The sequence below is a fragment of the Narcine bancroftii genome, chromosome 8, assembly GCF_036971445.1.
Source record: "Narcine bancroftii isolate sNarBan1 chromosome 8, sNarBan1.hap1, whole genome shotgun sequence".
Classification (NCBI taxonomy): domain Eukaryota; kingdom Metazoa; phylum Chordata; class Chondrichthyes; order Torpediniformes; family Narcinidae; genus Narcine; species Narcine bancroftii.
Window position 1 is genome coordinate 86,238,814 of NC_091476.1, and position 14,802 is coordinate 86,253,615.

The following is a 14,802-nucleotide window of genomic DNA, read 5'->3' on the forward strand; positions in this document are numbered from 1 at the left end:
CATTCTTTCTATCTTATTGATATCTTTCCTATAGTTAGGTGACCAAAACTGCACTCAATACTCCTGTACTCAATATTTTGATTTATGAAGGCCAATATGCCAAAAGATCTCTTTACAACCTTGTGACACCACTTTCAGGGAATTCTGTATCTGTAATCCCAGATCCCTCTGTTCTATCACTCTCCTCAGTGCCCGACCATTTACCATGTATGTCCTTTCTTGGTTTGTCCTTCCAAAATCCAACACTTCACACGTGTCTGCATTAAATTCCATCTGCTATTTTTCAGCCCATCTTTTCAGCTGGGCCAGATTCCTCTGAAAGCTTTGAAAACCTTCTTTGCTGTCCACAACGCCTCCAATCTTTATGTCACATGCAAATTTGCTGATACAATTGACCACATTATCATTGGGTGACATGGTTGGCATAGCAAACGGTTGCCTAAGTGAGTAGTTTGTTCGTTCTCACCGTATCTGCATGGATTTTCCCCAGGAGCTTCATTTTCCTCCCTCCGTTTGAAATATCCCACGGGTGAAGGTTAACTGTGTATAAATTGGGCTGCACAGACTTGTGGACTGAATTGGCTTGTGCTTGTGCTGTATGTCTAAATTTAAATTTAAATCATCCAGATCATTGATGTAGATGATAAACAACTATGGTCCCAGCATTGATCCTTGAGCCTCATCAGTTGTCGCAGACCTCCAGTCAGTCACTCTCTGTCTTCTACCATCTAGCCAATGTTGAATGCAGTTGACTAGCTCCCCAGGAATACTGAGCATCTGAACTAATCTCTCATGTGGTACCTTGTTTAAGGCCTTATTAAAGTTCATGTAGACAGCATTCACGGCCATTTATTCATCATCTTTCCTGATAACCTCCTTGAAAATCTCTATGAGAAAAATTCTAACCCCAAAGACACTTATTTATGTTAGACTTCCATGAATCCTTGACTGGAGTTTGCCAAAATCCTCATTGAAGTGTTGAAACTAAACTCTGTATATAAAATGGTGAGGTTTATCACAAAACCATTTACCCATTGGTTACATCATCCTTCCATGACATTGTCTCTGATCAAATACTGTTTGTTACGGTTCTATTCAATTGGCCTGAAACTGGCTTCTGCTATTTTTTTTTTGATTCATGAAACATGAGCTGTGTATTTTCTTAGCAGCCAATTGGACCTCCACAAAAAAAATTGTGAAATCTCCAAAAAAAATGTTTTAGAAACACCACAGCATTCTGGGCAGGAACAGGATCAGGATAGTTCACACTGGGAGGTCAGGCATCACCAGAATTCACACTCTGCTTTCAGTGATCGATCAACCAGTGATGGGGTTGCAAATGCAGTCTGCTCTAGCTGTTGTGTGTCAACCATTCATGTCAGAGCGGAGATCGCTCAAGTCTACCTTATCGACACAATTTGCAGACAAGAGATCCAATTAATGTTGGTAGGGGAGGAACATAGAACATTCTGGCACGATTCGGGCCCTTCAGCCCAAAATGTAGTGCTGACCTGTGTAAGCCTGCTCCTCAGCAATATAATCCTTCCCTGCCTCCAACCCATAACGGTCTATTTTTGTTGCATCCATCTTTCAAATGTCTTACTGTGACAGTTGCCACAGTCACCCCTGGCAATGCATTACAGGCTCCCAGCACTCAGTGTGTGGAAAAAAATTGACTTCTGACTTTGCCTCCAAACATTCCTCCACTCACCTTAAACAGGTAAAAGGTGCTGGGTGTCCACCCTATCCATGCCCTTTATGATCTTGTATACCTCTGCTTAGTTACCTCTCATCCTTACCTTAAAGCCCTGAAGTGGTTCCCTTTACCAACATGGAAACAATTTATTTTTGAAAATTGCAAGAAGATCCTCTTCCATCACTTGTCAGATCATCTGATGCATGACTGATATTGGAAAGATGTCAGGCGCATGAAAGTGAATTGTAGACAGGAAATGCCTGGGCCAGTATCTACAAAACTACTGCTAACTTGATTTATTCTGGTTAAAAACATTTTTTGTGTGTGTGTGATTTGTATGTCAAAAAAAAAAGGTCACGGACTGATCTAATTTCCAAGGAAACCCCTCCAATGCTTTCCAGACAGTTTGTTTACTTTTCATGCTCCATAATTTCGATCTCATGTTATAGTCTGCTGCCTGAGTCCTGGCGCTAAATGTCACCCATTCGCATGCTGACCTGTGCTGGCTTTCACGATAATGATGTGATAGTTTTTAAAATTCTCTCACTCATCTTCCAATCCCTTGCTGCTCCACAATCCTCCAATATCTTTGCACTCCTCTAATTTTAGCTCCTTGTGTATCCCGGGTGTTCCTCGTTCCTGCTTTAGTTCAGAGGAACTGAAATTCTCTGCATCTTCTTTCTCTTTAAGCAGCTTCTTAAAACCATTTCAGTAACCAAATTTCTGGTGTCTAATTATTGTTTGTTCCTGGACAGAAGCTTAGGAATCTTAAAAACAATATTGAAGGCATTGATTGTTTATGTATGATACAGATTAGTATTTAAGAAACTTGCAGTTTTAGAGTGTCTTAGTTCAATTTATTTCACAATGGTTTGATACGATTTGCATTGGATATAAGTATAGAGAATATATTTTAGTGTAACACAGTATGAAATATTTATTTAAAAAATGTTCATTTTAACATATTGAGAAAATGTGTTTTAATGTGTATGCAGTTTATTAGAACGTTTTGCCATATGAAAATATAATGAGGTTTATTAAACTGTGACCTTGTCATTATATGCTCTGCAATTTATTGCATTGTTAAACGGTATTTTAATGTGGTTGAACTTATCGGGATGTGATTTATATTTTAGCATTCATCATTACTGTGCAGTGCAGTTGCTGTTTTTATTGTAGATTAATTTATTAACATATGGTAGAGTGTTTACTCTGGGCTGGTTTTAAAGCCTATGTTAGTATTTTCATGGGTCCACTTTATTACAGTCCATTGCAATTTGTACTTAATAGTTAAGATGGTGCAGTTAGATCACTGTTAGAACAGTTTTTTTTCCAGTTTGTCAGAGGGCATTTTAGTCTCTACTTTATCAAAGAGTGATGTAGTATTTTCATGCAAAAATATGTAAACTGTGCTGGACAGGGAGAAATTCTACTCCATCCAACTTGCCCCATGCAAATACTATGCCTTGAGTATCACTATCTGTGCATTCCCTCATTGAGATGGATGGATGCGATCTCCTGGGAGAGGCACAAAATCCTGAAAAGCAAACGTCCATTAGAATATGGAAAATACTGCTCTGAACCTCCAAAATCATACAATACCTTCACCTCAAAAAAGATAGTCCACCTTCCAACCAAAAAACAAATTCAGCTTTTCCACAGGGCCCTAACTTTACCTCGCTCTGGGGTTTCCTTGACCTTGGGATATCACCCTGTTGTACCTTTACCCATTAAATTAAAAACATTCTCAACATAATTGCTGCTCATTCAAACAAATGTTTCACGGATCTTCTCCACACTCATCTTAATCCCAACTCTTTGAACCTGTGATTAAGGTAGTTGAAACTTGTAACCCCCCTCTCCTGCCCTCTTTTCAAACTCTCAAAATGAGGAAATGAGAACTAAATTCAGCTTTCAGTTTATGGCAGAACTAAAAATTTTAATGGTTTGCTTATTCAAATCCACACAACAAAATGCTGGAGGACTCAGGCAGCATCTGTAGAAGGCAACAAACAATTTGGGCTGAAACCCTTCATCAGGATTGCAAGAAATAAGCAAACACAAATGGGCCCACAAATATTAACTGTACACTCCCTTCCATGGATGCTGCCCGACTCCAGCATTTTTGTGTTGGTCCAGCTTTCCAGCATCTGCCGCTTACCTCGTGCAAATTAGAATATTGGATTGCCCTATACCCTATAGATGGGCAATAAAAACACAAAGTGCTGGAGAAGCTCAGCAGGTCAAACAGTGTCCTTTATGCAACAAAGGCAAAAGGTACATAACTGACGTTTTGGTCTTGAGCCCTTCATCAAGGTCTGAGAGGATGCCCGATGCTTGCTTTAGAACGTCTCACAGAAGAACATAAGCATTGAACCTATTCCTGTGTGTGGCATTGCCCTTGTGGAGGCATTTGTTATGCCCATCTTTGACCTAAAGCATAAAAATCTGATGAAAGAGGTTAAGTTTTACATCTTATTTACAACACGTATGTGGACATTTAAACCATGCCTCCCCATTACCCTACAACCCTGTATGATTTGGAGGGCGGGACGAAACCAAAGCTCTGGCAAAAACTCATGCAGAAACAGAGAAAACGTAGAAACTCTGTTGCGGACAGCACCGGGTTTAAACCCAGGTCACTGGTGCTGTAATAGTGTTCCGCTCACTGTGCTGCCTGGGCTTTGCACACAATCTTCAGATTCATACTTTATACCATTGCAAAGTTGCTGATTGTACTCACCAGAGATATACTAAGGTCATGAAAGTGTGACGACCTCCAAATTTTATTGCTTATTTTCTATGAATAAGCTTTGAGGCAGTCTTTGCTGTAGATACCAGATTGTCAATAATATCAGACCTTAGTTTTGTTTCTTTGGCATTGTGCAATGGAGTATTGTCAACTCATCCCATCTCGTGGTGACTTGTTTAAAAACTACAGTCAAACATATAAGGACGGACTTCCTTTTTTGAAGTCACGTTGAATATCCACGCTATGCCCTGATTCATCTTACTGGTGATATATTGCATCCCAAAAGATCCCCATTATTACTGACACTGAGTTAATGGGCCAGTTGTAACCTGGATCCATCGTATCTCCTTTCTTAAGGAGCCACCTTCCCGATCTATATTACAGTGAGATAATAAAGCTATAGGCAAAGGGCTCACAGAGCAAGTGCCTCATCTCCATGAGGATGCTCAGCTGGAAATCATCTGGACTGGCTGCCCTGTGCATATTGAGGTCCACATTTTTACTGGAGTGTGGTACAGCATTATAATGCAGCTCAGTGTAATACAGCATAGCAGGTTATTTTAGTGTTGTTTTACACATCAGAGCAAGTTACTTTAGTCCAGTGAAGTTTATTACAGTGTGGTACAACTTTTTGGTGTGGTTTAGGTTATCACAGCATGGTAGAATATATTTGTGATTTTGTCAATATAACATTTTACAGTATTTTAGATTATTAAACTTTATAACATTCAGGAAAATAATGTTGCCATATTTATAATAGTGTGCAAGAAGATTTTAGTCTAAATCAGTTTATAGCTCTGTGGCTTGTTTTTAGTGTACAATTATTCATGGGATGGTACATATTTTTAATGGTGCCGTTATTAGTAGGCTTCAGCCTTTTAATGTGTGGCAGTTTAACAAAGTGTTGGACATTATTTGTTAGGGATAATTTGTTATTGGGTGGCACAGAATTTTATGTCACTGAGCAGTACATTATTTCCACAGTGTAGTCCATTAAAGCATTGGAAATGATTTACTGGGTCCAATTTATTACTGAGCAGTACAGGTTTTTATTTCATGGGTTGAAGTCGTATTTTAATGTTAATTGCAATGTGGTGCAGAATGTTACTGGGAGTCCACTGATCAGAATGTGGCACAAAGCTTTACTCTCTTCAGTTTGGAACCACACCACCCAGCACATGCTCTGTTCTCGCTGCTGCCACAAGACTCACACCACCAGGTTCAGGAACAGCTGCTTCCCCTCTACCATCAGACTCCTCAACGACAAACTCAATCAGGGACTCATTTAAGGACTTACTTTTGCACTTTATTGATTTTTTTAGTCTCTCTGTATTGCATCAATTTCTTTACATTTCTTTATTTGTTTACATGTGTACATTGTGTACAGATTTTTTTGCACTATCAATAAGTGGTATACTGCCTCTCCGACAGGAAAAAGAATCTCAGGGTTATAAGTGATATCACGTATGTCTCTGGCAATAAATCTGAAATGTATTTGTTTTGTCCAGCTTTAAAGTGTTGGACAATATTTGTGTCAGAAGCTGATGATGCAAATGTCTTCATAAGATTGTTCCTAACACTGAAGAACATATTCTAGACGTCTGGAATTCTTGAAATGTACCAAAAACTGACTGCCAGTAATTCCATTGTTGACTCCAACAACTTAATTAGAGTGTGACAAAGCACCACAGCATAGTTCATCAATGTATGGTCAGTTATTTCATTGTGTCTCTTCCCAAAATTCCTGCAGTATTTTGGACAAAAATGCAGGAGAAACTCAACAAGTCACACAGCATTCTTTATGTAGCGAAGATAAAGATACCTAACCATTGTTTCGGACCTGAGCTCTTCATCAAGGTATGAGCATAATGCAGTTAGGACACCTGAACAAAGTAGTTGGGGGGCGGGGGGGAGGGAGGGCCAGGGGAGGAGCATAGGCCCACAGATAAGAGGTGGATAGGGATGGATATGTTCTGTCCCAAGCAATCATGGAGATTTCCCAGTGACCAACTGTTCCAATTCTGTGCCTGGGAGCCACTACCCACCAGTCCATTGTTCCTGTTGTGGTGTGAGTAATGGAAATATCCTTGTCTTTCACGAGGATAGTGGTGTAGTCTATCAGGGTTAGGGTTTTAGGCAGTTGCTATGAAGTCCTGAATTTGATTCATTGATGAAACCTGTTGCTACTCATCCCAATCCATGTTCCAAGCATCTTGCCAGCAGGAGGGGTGTGTTTTCCTATTTCTTCAAGACCATCTATGGCCCAACCCCCAATGCTTATCCTCAATGAGGGCCAAACACAGAGGAGAGCCTATCTTTCATAGTTCTTGTGACATAAGAAGTCCATTTGGTCTTTCAGATCATGAAGATTTTCAGAGAAATCACCCACTCCAACTCCAACAACTTGTCTCTCACATCTCAGTCAATTCCATCATAAATCACCTCCCACCCACCTCCATGAGGGACAATTTACAGTCACAAGTCAGTGGCTCTTTGCAATGATGAATGAAACTGAAGCACCTCGGGGCACTTCCTTTTCAGGTACAGGAACAACATGCAAATTCCATACGGAAATTGGGACGGTTGTGGCCAGAACTTGGATCACTGAAGTTCTGAGCCTCTGTGTTGCCCATCAGGGATAGAGAGGTAGTCAGCGTTTCTGTTATGAGCTCAAAACTCAGCAGCAATACATATTCACCAAGGCAAATAGTTACTTAAACAAAAATTGCTTTTAATTATCTTTAAACATGAAAACACAATCACACTTTAACTTATTACTATCGACTTAAGCGCACATGAATGTGATGTGTGTGTAAGTTCAGAAAAGCTCTTTGGTTCACAGTTCAATCTCACTTCTCATTCCTCCAAGTTCACTGGATACAGGCAATTCTTATACTGTGCACAGAATTTAACGTGTATAAAGTTCATCAGGCTTTGGTGCTAGAAAGGAAAATGGTTACCACTCAGGAAGGTTCTGTTGGTTTTCAGAGAGAGATGTGTTGTTCCAGGATATCCAAAACTGATGTACTTACATCAGTCACCTCAGTGTCTTGCTGATGAAACTTGCCCCATCAGGGTTCTCCAGATGATGACCTCTTTCTTTCAGGTCACCACAGAGTTCCTTTTTGTTTCTCTTATTTTATGTGAAACGTCAGACAGCCAGTCCTCTCCACTTGCATGAACCACAAGGGCTTTGAGTAGGTTGAACCAAGCACTCACAACCTGTCTTCAAATGGGGGTTTCCACAAGCTTGCCAGCTTGTCCTGTTCCAGTCCCAGTCTCTTTCTCTCAGAGGGAAAAAGCCTGTTTGACTCTCTCTGCTTGTAAAACCACCTAGAACAGCAAGTTCCATTTCAGACAGAATGTGGCTCTGACAAGTTCTTTCATCTGTTGCCTTTTTGTAAACAACAATCCATTAGTGAGGTCTCTTGGGCACTCTCCAAAGCTCCTGCAAAGGTTCTGGGGCTGATATATCTAGCATCAGCAGAACTCCAGTATTTAAAATAAAAACTGTTTTAAAGTGTTTGCATGTGACCTACAGTAAAAACCCTGCCCCAAATTATCTCCCAGAAACATATCTATATTCTGTCACGTTTCATGGAAGGAGAACTTCAACCAAGTCTCCAAACTAGCCATGAACAAACACTCTGGTTCAGCCTGGTCTTGACAATGATAAGCTTATTGTCATACACATTGTACAATATACATATGCACCAAAATTCTTACTTGCTGCAGCCGAACAGGTACTTCAGAAAGGAAAAATAAAATAACCACTACAATATACATTAAATTAAATGTAAAAGACAATAACTAGAAAAGATAGATAATAAGTACTGCAAAATACTGCAAGAAAAAATAGTAGTGTTACAAAAGTGTCAGAGCAGTCCACGATACCATGGTAGTGGGTATATAAAGGGGTGATGAATCAGCATACAGGATGGAGACTGAAAACTTGTGTGAATGGTGCACCAACAACAACTTTTAATACAAAATCTGTACTTGCACAGTAGTTTTAATAAAGATTTTTTTTAAAATTTGGTCGTGTGTATGGTGGACGTAACTCGTGTAAGTCAGAAGTCAAGGACTACCTGTATTTCGGAGGCACAGCCTGTGGACTGGATGAGCCCGTTATCTCTAAACCGTTAAAAATTGAATTAATAAAACTAAAAAAGAAGTGAAACTAACAAAATTAAACAGGCGATTTACCTGCTCTTACTCTTTCAAAAGAGCTCAGTGAGCCAATTACAATTAATGATGTTATTCTCAATATGCTGGCCCTGACTGGAGTAATGCTTAGAGCCAGCTTGTAACATTCAGCCTTGCCAGGTTGCAGTACCCAGGTGGGGAAGTCAAAACTGATCTGATCTGACACGATGTTCCTGGCTGAATCACTGGGTGAGAAAAGTAAAGACCATCACTGCAAACCTTATAATGTTGTTAATTTTATGCGAGGAAGTGCGTTGTATAGTTAGTTCAGCATTGCTTGCTGCTTATATTTTCTTGCAGCTCCATTTTAATGACCCGTTGGAGGATTTTCTCTCAATTTATCCACAGGTTCCAATGTAGAAGTAGGGTGGCCATTCCAAAGGAGGGCATGGTCTTCCCACTGGCTCCAATATGCACTTGCTGCAAAATATACAACAAACCCACAGTGTGCACCACTGAACATACTGTAACCTGGGGCAATAGACAGAGATCATGTTGTTTTTGTTGCAGAGGAGATGACGGGTTCAGACTACACCAGTAAAAACACAACGCTGGAGAAGCTCAGCAGATCAAACAACATCCTTTATATAACCAATCTTTCAGGTTTGAGCCCTTCATCAAGGTACCTGATGAAGGGCTCAAGCCCAAAATGTCATTCATCTACAGTATCTTTACCTTTGCTCTGTAAAGGGCACTGTTTGATCTGCTGAGTTTCTCCAGCGTTGTGTTTTCACTTTAACCATGCTGCTTGCAGACATTCATGCTTTACTTCAGACTACCCCAGTGCTGGTGGAATGAAGATAGTGAAGACTTGCTGATCCTGACTGATCAGTTTGGAAGACATGTAACCAGAAGAGAAATGGGAATGGAGGAAAAAAAATCACAACATTGCGATGGGAGAAACTGAAGATGCTGGAAGTTTGAAATCAAACAGAGAATGTCACAAATACTCAGCAGATTAGACAGGAACTAAGGAGAGAGAAAGGCAAGAATAAAAGTTACGGGGAGTGGCCAAACAAACTGGAATGGCTGATTACCTGAATTTGCTGAACTCTGAAACTGTTCAATTAAATGCTAAGTTCTATGCTTAGTCAGAAGATGATGTAGTGTTCCTCAACCGTATGCTTGGATTTGTTAGAAATAAGTGCAAAAAAAAACCCAGCCAGATCAAAATTGGAATGTGCTGAAAACTTAGTCACAGCCAACTCAAATCCATATGTAGATTGACTCTCTGCAGACTCTCTTGATTTAATTTATAAGTGTGACCTGAGTTCGCAGACGGTTGTCACTTTAATTCTTCATCCCATTCCCAGTCTGACATCTCACACAGAAATGCTGGAGGAAGTAAGCATGTCTCGCAGCATCCATAGGAGGTAAAGATAGATAGCAATGTTTCATGAAGTGAGCCTTTCTTCACCACGAGAAAGCATAAGCCCCAATGAGCCTTTATTACACACTGTAAAGGTTGAAACCTTGTGTTTTTGATTCATAGTTAATTTTATGCCTATCCCTTTAAGAAAGCATTGCTTGTAGTGTTACCATAGTGACTATGATGTCATATGTTGTAATATCCGAGCGGCTGAGAGCTTGCATCTCGTTCTTCGAAGAATCATGACAGAAACGTGAGCTCGAAATATTTTGAATTCATCTTAATTCATCTTATTTTGTCTTAATTTTGTCTGTTTCTTCTATCTGTTCAAAATTGAATATCATTATATCATTATACAGTATATGCTTTGCTGATTCATCAGTAAGAAAATCTCAATGCAAAGTTATGCAAAATGTTTATCCATTTTATCAATGAATTAAAGCTACATAGAGCTGCAACTACAAAGTTTGGTTTATTGGATTAATAAGATAGTAAATCGGATTATCGTCCCCATGTTTCCTTGAAGTTGACATGTTTTGAAATCAGGAAATACTAGAACTTGGAAAGTGTCATCATATACACAGGTCCTCACTCACAAAAAACCCAAATCATTGGATGTTTTCTTTCACTGATTATTTTTTTATTTTGCACTAAAGTTTCCTGTTGTTACATCAAATTCTTTGGGACAGGATTTACAAGCATTGAGAGAAGCACTGTCTTCTCGAGGATAGCCAGCATGGCTTTGTGAGAGGCAGACCGAGCTTCACAAGCTGAACTGAGTTTGTCGAGGAGGTGACAAGGTCCCCCGTGGTAAGCTCATTCAGAAAGTCACGAGGCATGGGATCCAAGGAACCGAGGCTGCTTGGATTTGGAATTGCCTTGTGTGCAGAAAGCAGAGGCTTTTAGTCCATGGAAAATGATCAGTCTAGAGGTCAGCATTTAGTGGCGTTCCATAGGATCTGTTCTGGCACCTCTGCTCTGAGATTTATACTGACTTAGATGAAGAACGGGAAGCTGGGGTCGAGAAGCTTGCAAATGATTCAAAGTTTGGTGATGTGGATAGTGTAGATGATTGAGATAGGTTATGATAGGATATACACAGGATGCAGAGTTGGACAGGGAAGTGACAGATGAAGTTTAATCTGAATAAGTGTGAAGTGATGCACTTTGGAAGGTCAGTCTTGAAGGTGGAGTTAATGGTAGGATTCTTAATAATGTGGAGGAACAAAGTGATCTTGGCGTCCATGTCCATAGATCACTCAAGGTTGCCACGTAACCTAAGAGAGTGGGTAGGAGGCACATGGTGTGTTAGACTTCATCAGTCAAGCGATTGCAGTCAAGACCCCTGCGGTAATGTTGCTGTTCTATTAAACTCTGGTTAGATTGTAATTGGAGTACTTTGTTCAGTTCTGGTCACCTCATTACAGGAAGGATGTAGATGCTTTGCAGAGGGTGTAGAGGAGATTTATCAAGGTTTTGCCTGGATTGGAGAACATGACTTATGAAGCAAGGTTTGACAGAACAAGTGAAAAAGGATGTGAGCAGTTACTTTATAGAGATGTACTGAATGAGGGTATTAGATAGGGAGGACAGCCAGTTCCTTTTTGATAGGGTAACAATAGCAAATACCAGATGCTATCAGTTTAAGGTGAGTGGAGGAAAGTTCAGGAGAGAGAGGTAAGTTTTATACTCGGAGCATAGTTGGTGCCTGGAATGGATTGCTGTGGTGGAAGATGAGACAATAGACTCTTAGACAGGCACATGGATGTGAGAAAAATAGAGGGTTATGGGTGTAAAGTGGGGAAAATTAGATTGTTGTGCAGTGGGCTTCCATAGGTTGACACAACATTTAATTCTCTTTTAAATTTAGATATACAGCACAGGAACAGGCCACTTCAGCTCACGGGTCCTTGCCACCCAATTAACCTACACCCCTGGTACATTTAAAACGATGGGAGGAAACCAGAGTCCTCAGGGAAAACCCACGCAGACATGGGGAGAATGTGCAAATTCCTTACAGACAGCGTGTGATTTGAACCCTGGTCCCGGTCGCTGGCGCAGTAAAGGCGTTGCACTGCCCTTACGCCAACTGTGCCGCCCTTTGTGGGCTGAAGGGGGGGGGGGGTTTGCACTGTGTTGTAATGTAAATTCTTCCAGAAAATTTGAAGATTCATTAAAAACTCCATCTATATCTTTATTAAACGGTAGTATCAAGGATGTTAATACAAGGTAGATCAGTTTTGCGACAACAACTAAAAAAATGATTGCGTGGATTGCTGGGACCAGGAGATTTCCAAGCGACTCTTCAGTCGAATGCACTTTGAACTTTCATGACAGAGCAACCATCATAAATAGAGCCCTGAGCTCTGGTGGCTAAGTCAACAGAAAGGTTTAATTTTCTTCTACCTGATCAAATTATGGAATAATTTATTTGCATTGTAGAGCTGGCTTGTAGGACAATGGCTTTAGGTGCATGACTGAAATTGGTGAATTAATTCATACCATTTGTTTTTTTTTTCTAGGAAGTGGTCAAATACAGCTTTGGCAGTTCCTCCTGGAGCTGCTGTCTGACAGTTCTAATGCCAGTTGCATCACCTGGGAAGGAACAAATGGTGAGTTTAAAATGACAGACCCGGATGAAGTGGCTCGACGATGGGGAGAGAGGAAAAGTAAACCCAACATGAACTACGACAAGCTGAGCAGAGCTCTGCGTTATTACTACGACAAGAACATCATGACCAAGGTTCACGGCAAACGCTATGCATACAAATTTGACTTTCACGGCATTGCACAGGCTCTCCAACCACATCCCACGGAGTCCTCTATGTACAAATATCCCTCAGATCTCACCTACATGCCCTCCTACCACACGCATCAACAGAAGATGAACTTTGTATCTCCTCATCCCACCTCTATGTCAGTCACATCCTCCAACTTCTTTGGAGCAACCTCTCCATACTGGAGTTCTCCTACAGCGGGCATTTACCCCAATCCAAATGTACCCCGTCATCCTAACACACATGTTCCCTCTCACTTGGGCAGTTATTACTAACAGTAAGGCTTGTGTTTTTCTGCTTGCCAACCCTATGGAGATTCATCCCCAATCTTGGAACTCTAGGGACTCAGGAACTTTATCTGGCTGTGGAACATTAATTAATGCTAGGCCTGTTACCAAACTGGATTTCTGTCCATTCCTGCATCACGTGGATAGGGATGGGCTTGTGACCATCTCAATAGTCTCCGATGATTACTTTGTTGTCTGAAGGTGACAATGATACATTGTGAAACTTTTACGTAGTTGTGAGTATAAAACCATTTGGGTCAAAAATGAATCATTCTCCAAGATGCAAGAACCAGGACATTTGCACCAGTGAAGGGCTTCGAACCTTGGCAATTCAGAAATGTTGCTTCTTCAATCAATGAGCAAATCTGGATTATTAACCGGCCCTACAACGTAACTTCAGTCACCAATAACCACGGATCTGCCAACCTATTCCCAGTTGGGTGACCAACTGGACATCTTTGCCAGTTGAAGGACTACCGGATCTGGATATTCCGCAGCTCTTTATTTCACCGGTGATGCCTTGTTCTAAAAAGGACCTCTGTGGAAGGGAAACACTTCCTCAGTAGATGAATTGAAAGTGATGTATTTGTGAGGACCTCAGACATGCAGGAGAATGCTAACGTCGGGATTATTGCTACTAAGAGCTGTGTTTTGTCCTTAGGAATATAAAAGCTAATTAGATGACACAGGATACACAAACGCTGTGCGTTTGTAAGAGTTCAGTGTTGGATTAATCACGCATCCTCGTATAAAGCAAGTTACTGTATAAATTATGCAGATGACGATCATTCCTTTATGACACAGTATTACACGAGTTGACCTCGATCACAGGTTCAGTCTTACTCTCGTTCATTTTGACGAAATGCAGTCCTTTTGTAGCCTGTAGATCATTTTTTTTATCTGTACATATGGGCTCTGCCTTTTCATGGAGTGAAGGGATACATAGGATAGAAATTGTTGAGAAAACTTTATTCTTCTAAAGTATTGTTAATGACAGAGGCACTGATCTAGCTATTTTCTATAACTTGTGAATAGCTGGAAGCAATGTAGTCCTTAGTTCTTAGTGCTTTTGAACTCTTTATGTAGCATCTTAAATAATGACTGACACTATTTTCCCATTAAAATGGGATGTCGCCTACTATATATGCAATTAGTTCTTAATGATAATTATGTACCTTTGCAAATAATCCTTTGCAGCATATTGTATTAAACCGAAACACTTATCCAAGGGCTACTTCAGGTGAAAGGCCTTAGACAGATGGTTGTTAATTACACATATGTATTTTTACATGAGGAGAACTGTGTACTATTGATCTAGTAGTATGTATGACAGTTTCTTACACTATGCAAAATGTTCAATAAACAATGGCATTAGGGAGTGCCTTAACAAATCCCTGTCACATGCAACATGTGTTAATGATGTAACTTCTGAGGGGACCCTATGTCCAAAAGATAAATGTGAACGATAAATGGGTGCATGGTCAAGTGTAGCATTTAGCGCAAAGCACCGGCGACCGGAGTTCAAATCTGGTGCGGTCTGTCGGGAGTTTGGATGCTCTCCCCGTGTCTGCGTGGGTTTTCCCCGGGGGCTCTGGTTTCAAAACATACCAGGGGTGTAGGTCAACTGGGTGCAATTGGGCCAAAATGGCTTGGTACCATGCTATAGGTCTAAATTTAGAATTTAAGATCACCCCCAATCAAAGTGGATAAAATAG

The 14,802-nt window shown here is 40.5% G+C and overlaps 1 protein-coding gene across 10 annotated transcripts in view; it reads left to right on the forward strand.

The window, feature by feature from the left end:
• The window catches only part of fli1 (Fli-1 proto-oncogene, ETS transcription factor), an 87,971-nt gene extending 73,484 nt beyond the window's left edge, over positions 1-14,487 (forward strand). For all 10 annotated transcript variants that reach the window (XM_069894405.1, XM_069894406.1, XM_069894409.1 and 7 more), the window contains one exon: positions 12,546-14,487. In XM_069894405.1, the coding sequence (XP_069750506.1) occupies positions 12,546-13,075 (530 nt within the window). In that variant the 3' untranslated portion in view covers positions 13,076-14,487. The remainder of the gene's footprint in view (positions 1-12,545) is intronic.
• The last annotated feature ends 315 nt before the right edge of the window (positions 14,488-14,802 follow it).